This window comes from Apium graveolens, chromosome 6, assembly GCF_009905375.1.
Source record: "Apium graveolens cultivar Ventura chromosome 6, ASM990537v1, whole genome shotgun sequence".
In the NCBI taxonomy this organism is placed as follows: domain Eukaryota; kingdom Viridiplantae; phylum Streptophyta; class Magnoliopsida; order Apiales; family Apiaceae; genus Apium; species Apium graveolens.
In genome coordinates, this window is record NC_133652.1 from 208,704,714 (window position 1) to 208,711,868 (window position 7,155).

Sequence of the window (7,155 nt, forward strand, 5' to 3'; positions counted from 1 at the left end):
ATTTAGCCGCGCCCAATGAAATAACTGAAATCGGTCAAATTTAGGCCGGTTGAATTTATGCAGTTGAATTTAGGCTTACTTTTTTGTAGTGCTAGCTGATAAACCTAGCGTACAAGATAAAATAGAGAATTTATCTTAACTTATTGGAGAGAAAAATTCTACCATCACCATTTGAAAGGAAAATCAATATTATCCAAAAAATTAAGACATAACAATTTGAAAAGAAACTTGAAAAAATATAATCGAAAACCCAATTGTAAGTTCAACATCTTAAAATTTTAACTTTTCGTCAACCTGTTCAGATAGAATCAACTTAATAACTTTAAAAACCATGGTAAAGGGAAAGATTAATTTGTAGTTAAAGTTGATTATTATTTTTATTAATAATACGTAATACAATATCAATAAAAAGCTAGAAAATAGACTGTTGGTTTAGGAGTTTAGTGTTGATGAGTCTTCCAATACAAACTAAATTAAAATATAAACTACAAACTACACCTCCCACACACAATTACACATAATTTCTTCCATTTTTAATTGAATTTATCCCGTCAATTAGTGAACTCTTTTTAAAATCTAATTTCACTATATTTTTCTCAATCATCCAACAATCAGTATGAATACCATATTTGATATGTTTCGACGATACATCATTAATTATGTCTGCGAGAATCACTAAAAGTACTGGTCCTGGAATTAATACTGATTTCAGTTTACTGATTCGGTTAAGTTTAAATACTGATTTATCATCAAAATATAGCAAATATGCTATGCAAATCGATGAGTGGGAGATGAATAAAAATACGGTGAAATTATTTTTTTAAAAAAGTTAATCAACTAACGGGAAAAGTAAAATTAAAAACGATGGGGAAATTAATTAAACATGTAGGTCTCATTGGTTTGTAGTTTGTATTCTAATATTGGTTTGTATTTGAGTACTTATCTAGTGTTGATTAATTATAGCTAAAAATATTCTTTTTTGATGTTTAATGTTGGCATCAAACCATTTTATAAGGGGGAATATCAGTATTTGGCCATACACTAAAATCCAAGAAACTTGAAACTCAGTTTCTCAATAGAACAAAAAAATCAGGTAGACGAGTGATTGCATATTGCATGTAATAAAAGTTTGATGCGTACAAGAAAACAACAATATAATTATTATTCATTGTCAAGTAAAATCACAAAGCAAATAATTTAGAAATTGTAAGTGATTTCTGTAACAAGGAAAGCAAATACTTGAAAGAGTTAATGAGAATCATAAATATTATTATTCGGGGATCCCCACATTGCTAAACCCTAAAATTAGTATGTTTCTGGTAAAAGGGATGGGACCTTTGAGATCCACCACTTGTCATTGCATTATCCAACTTGGTCTGCTTGTTGCTGCTGCTATCACGTGTTAGTCCAAAGTGAATGTGAGGAAAATGCGCCCACTGTGATTTTCATCCAATAACACGTATTAAGTAATTAGTGAAACTATTAAACTATTTGATGCTATAGTACAATAGTAGTGCCTAGGTGCTAGGTGTAAACTGGGCTAAAATACTTCAACTCAAGTAGTTATTTAGGTGTTTTCTTTTTAAAAAAATCGTTCAACATCGGGTTAAAGCAATTTACGCGGTCAAATTCGAATATATGCGGTAAATATATTAAAAACTTATATATATATATATATATTAAAATTTTTACTGATTTTGATTCTTTAATTTTTTATTTTACAAAATATTATGCCAATTTCTATTATAAATTACTGTGTATGAAGTAACAAGCAAGTTAATATATTTTATTTTCTTACATAAAATAAATAAAAAAATATTAATTAATTTAGAAGTGTTACTTCAGTTATATTTAATATTTTAAATTCGATAATTAGTATATAACGAGAGTGTCAGATGTATATATATTGATTAATACTCTCTCCATTCCAATACTGACGGTATATAATTTTTAAATTTTGACCATGAATTATAATTTACTAACTTATAATTTTATAATTTTAAAAATTATGTATGATAGTGGATCAAATATACTTTCTAAAAATAGTTTTTTATTATAATTTTATGTGTTTTTGACAATATTTATATATTGTTAGCTAGAGTCCCAAGCTATTTTTATCAAATAGTTATTTGACCTATTAATTATTATATAATTATATATACTAAAAGTAATACTTATAATTAAATTTAAATTACGCATGCAAGCAGTTAAAAGTTTTCCTTGCAGTATTATAATTAACATTATTCTTGGTTGTTTGTAAAAAGAGATGACATTGTGTGGGTTAACAGAAGTAAAGAGGGCGTAGGCGTACGTACATTTTTGGCAGCTGTGCTAAAGGCTTCACGATGGCTTATGTTCGGGTTGCTGGCTTTTATCCTCTGAATTTCTTCCCTGCAATCATAAATGAAAAATTAAAATGGCCAACAAATTTAAAATATATAATTTCCCTTAGATTTGGATTTAATATTCTCCGACTTAAAATGAATTCATCATTTAATCAACTTACTTAATAAATCTGTTATAAGCCGAAGGAACACGCTGTCTCTTCTCCGGAGCTGCGGTACGTACATGCACATATATATTTTTTAGGTCAGAAACAATAGTTGAGCAAGCGTGTGTGTGTGTTTATAGTATTAATTAATAAAACGGAACTGTTGCAATACCCTTTAAGCATAAATGAAGCATCTCAAAACCATCTTTTATTTGTTGAGAACCCAATACCAACTTGTTGCTTAATTGACCATCATATACAAATTAACTATCTACTTTTCTGTACCTGTCCTTTATTTGATTGACTAAGTGTGTCTGTATCAGTAGTCTAATCTCGCTCCTTAATTTGCACTAAATAAGTGACATCATGTAAATTATTTGTAGTCCAACCTGTAAATTCAATGAAGTGTTTTTGAATACAGATGTAGTATATGTTGGACCATTACACTTTGGTCCTATATGTATAGAGCTACTGCATGCTAGTGTACCAGAAATATACATACAGATGATCACAAATAAGATTTAGGGTTTAATTGACGAGTATTGGGAGGGCCAAAATTGACTACCAGCTGCTTTAGTTTGTCTAAAAAAAAGAGTTAAAGACTTGATGGAAGTCTGTATTCAAACCAGCAGCTGGTACTAGTACAAGAAACATGGTAAAAACTGACCACAAAGTAATGGTCGGATATGGCTACAAAACTGTCCATTTTAGTCCAAACCGCGCAACCACTCCAAATCAGTTACATACCCACAGGCCCGACACAATATGCATATATATCCATTATCATGATTAGACGGAAAATTAATTAGATTATCATAAAAATGTAAGGTTCTTATATATATGAATCTCTGCATATATAAAAACTATTCGTCTACTGGTATATGAACCTACATTTTATAATATATACAATATAATTAACTGTATTTAATTCGTAAGAGCAACATTACAACAAATCTGACCATTTACGATGACCAACTTGCGACGCAATTTTATCTTGTGACGAAAAAATGAACTTACTACTCGACCAAAAACGACGATTTTTTTCCGTCGTAAATGGATCAATTACGACGATTTCAGTTCAAAAAAATCGTCGTAAATGGCCAGATTTGTTGTAGTGCAAGTCCAATGCAAGATGCAAAATAACTATTTTTATTGCTATAATTTGACATCAAAAAGTGTTTTTTGGTGCTAAAACAAAACTTTAACTCCAATGTTAGATGCATTTTGAAACCAAATATTTTCTTATTTGCCTAAATTTTGTCATTTTACCCTAAGTTTAATTTAAAATACAACATGTATCTTATTTGTAGTAGTATGATGATGTGACTAGATGTATAAATGCATCATTGGTTTCAAATTTAGAACCAATGATGCATATTTGTATCCAAGTATAAAACTTCTTTGCGGTAGAAATTTTTGACATTTGATTTCAAATTATAGAAATAGTATCACTTATTAGTGGACTCGTTTGGAGTTGCTCTTATAGCATTACATTGGACTTGCTAACACATTAAGAGGAGTGGGAGAGAGAGGGAGGAAGGGGGAGAGAGAGCTCTTACGACGAATATGAGGCATTCTAGGTTGTTGCTCAACAGGTTCCGAAGCTGCAAACTTGTAGCATTTTGAAGATGAACCACAATCTTTGGGAGCAATTTCTGATGATTGTTGTTTCGTCTGAAGCTTTTAATTTGCATATAAAATTGTTAATATTTTAAGTAAAACAAAGATTCTTGCCAGTTATTGACTTCATGAAAATTAATTAATGAAATGTAATATCAAAAATTAAGAATGTATGTCATTTTTGCAATGTACTTGCTCGAACAGATGGAGTTTTAACCTAAATTATTTTTACATTTCTGTGTGCATAGATCACACACACAGAAATGTATATATATGTGTATATTTAAATGCAGGCGCACAAGAAAAACGTTTGCTACTTTACTAACACGTATATATATACTTGCGGAAATGTAGAGACAACTAAGATCCGATTGCAAGGAAGAAGTACACTACAGAGATTGCAAGGAACAAGAACTGCACTATAGAGAGGGGGCGTAAAAGCACTGCATAAGCTGTTAGAGAGAGTTAGTTTTTGACATGATGATGTTTGTATATACTTGGGCCCATGAATGGGAACAAGGATTTTTGTGATGATAAACATATTAATGTAAAATTAATCTAAACAGAGTAAAATTAACTATCTGCACAATTTAATGGGATCAATTAAACTGTATTACAAAGAAAGTATTTCTTCAATACGGTCAAATTTGAGTATCTCCACTATAAACATTTTTGTAAATAAATTTGTGTATGTAAAATATTAAAACCAATGTGAGGGTATTTCCGCAAAAACCATGGTCACTGGCTCTGGAAAATGTAGCGTTGAAATTAAAGTGTTCGAAATATATATAATAAAAATTATTAAAGTATGTAATATACCTGAGGATCATGAGGAGGAAGGGTTTGAAGCAATCCCATGTTTACAGATAACAAATTAGCGCAGTGGCCGCATCTCACTGTCACCATTGTACTCATACTGCTAGAAGGAACACTTACCTGCACCCAAATTAATTAAACGCCCCCCCCCCCATCATTTCAGTTCAGTTCTCAAATACATATATTAAAGTATATATTACGACTATCTTTTAATAGTCATATTTATAATTAGTTCGTTACTTAAAAACCTAGTCATCACTACAAACACATCTTCTATATATTGAGTACTTTAAAAGTACTTGATGCATTATCTGAATGTCAGGATTTATATATAAATTAAGCAGTCGTGTATATTTCAATCACATATGTGTCTCAGGCCACCTAAGTGGCTGGCTAAGTGAAAATGTTTCAAATGTTTTTTAAACATTTGGATTTGGAATATCAATTACGTTTCTGATGCAAGTTTCATTTGAGATGAACTATACTTGCAAAGAAAAGTTGATAAAAGTGTCACTTAATGTACTCGAAAAACATTGTTTTCCTCATAAATATAAGCCTCTTATTTTTTAATATCAATGCCACACCTCTTCCACATATATCACGATTCATGAGTAGTAATTATGTAAAGCCTTGGCCTTATGTTTAAAGCTCTATTCTCATGTTCTCTCTTTTATGCATACTGACTTTTTTCAAGCTACCTGACACTCTTGCCATTCAAACACCCATGAAAAAGACATGACTGACTACTGGTACCAAAACAAAGTATCTAGCTAATTACATATAGAAATGCGCATACATATATGTATAAAGCTCATCTTACATATGCTCAAGTAGCTCCAGTAGTAGTGTTTTATATGTCAATTATATAGGTGTGTGCAGGTCTACACAAACTAAATTGCACACACACTATATAAATTCGGTGTTGGAAAATCAAATCTAAATATCTAAATCATGTGACCGTCAAAAGCCTACTATTAGTATCATTTTATATGTCTTTCTTAATTAATTTTAAACCTATAACAAAAAGATTTCTGCTTATTGTCCTTTTTCGGAAACCCTAGCTAGACCTAACTGGTCATATACATGTCAATATGATTTACAATTTAAATCTCTCTCTCTCTCTCTCTCTCTCTCTCTCTCTCTCTCTCTCTCTCTCTCTCTCTCTCTCTCTCTCTCTCTCTCTCTCTCTCTCTCCCCCCCCCCTCTATACGCTTTTCTATTTCAGGAAAGCTCAAGCTATTTATAGATTCAACTATGTTATTGACTACTGAGCAGAATTCATCTGTTTGCTCTCTAACACTCGAAGCTTTTTCTTATTAGCTTTGACTGCGTTCAACATAACATATGTATACAACTAGAAAATATAACAAAACTTATATAAAGAGTTTAGATACCGCAAGAACTGTGTTGCAGAAGTTGCAATGGAGATAACAAACGCGGTCAGACGTGATATCCGTCGACATTGTTCCCTGGAATTTGTAGATCTCAATCGGATCGATAAAGAAATTGTTTAGGGTTGGGATGTAAGCGCAAATCTATAATTTATGTCATGTGTATGTGTGATGTGAGAGCGCGCGTGTGCATATTTATATATATAAGGAGAATAATCAGTACGCACAAAGAAGAAGAATCCAATAAAGGAGGGAAAGAGAGATTAAGCTATGAGATGTGTACAAAACTCAAAGGTGAAGATGGGACTAGTGATTATATATATGAACAAGTAGTGTGGAAGTACAATTATAGTGGTTTGTAATTAAGTAAATGAAAAATAAAATTAAATTCGGTGGAATATTGAGTTAATGGTATAATTTTGAATTAGGCCCCGCATCTTTATGATCATTTTTAAATTAAGTTTATTTATAATAATTTCGAAATCAGACTCAATTATTTATAGTATAATTATTAATTAAGTTCACTTATAACAATTTTTTATTCTAGGTTAACCACTGTGGGTGTCTACACCTACTTAAGTGAATCTCGATTAATTTCTTAAGGTGATTAGCACATCTCCCGGTCATTGAGCTCTTTTAAGCTTAAATTTTTTAAGCTTAAACTTTTAATAGCATGGCTCAATTGGTTAAACAGAGAATAATTATCCTCTTAGTCACAGGTTCGAATCTCATGAGAGGAGAATTTATGATTATGTTTCCTGAACCCGAGCATATTTATCTTGATTCACGTTATTTGCAGGTTATTACGTAAATTAATATAATTTACCCAGTGCGTAC

General features: G+C 31.0%; 1 protein-coding gene across 2 annotated transcripts; it reads right to left on the minus strand.

Moving 5' to 3' along the window:
• Window positions 1-1,100: 1,100 nt before the first annotated feature.
• LOC141663667 (putative axial regulator YABBY 2) lies at window positions 1,101-6,632 on the minus strand. 2 transcript variants are annotated; one of them, XM_074469457.1, is made up of 6 exons: window positions 6,322-6,632; window positions 4,931-5,047; window positions 4,051-4,165; window positions 2,507-2,555; window positions 2,316-2,391; window positions 1,101-1,436 (listed from the first exon to the last, which is right to left on the minus strand). In XM_074469457.1, the coding sequence occupies exons 1-6, from the start codon at window positions 6,388-6,390 to the stop codon at window positions 1,293-1,295; spliced, it is 570 nt and encodes a 189-aa protein (XP_074325558.1). In that variant the 5' UTR covers window positions 6,391-6,632; the 3' UTR covers window positions 1,101-1,292. The 2 variants fall into 2 exon arrangements, with proteins under 2 accessions (XP_074325558.1, XP_074325557.1); XM_074469456.1 differs by having other exon boundaries at window positions 4,051-4,171; window positions 6,322-6,629.
• Between the last annotated feature and the right edge of the window lie 523 nt (window positions 6,633-7,155).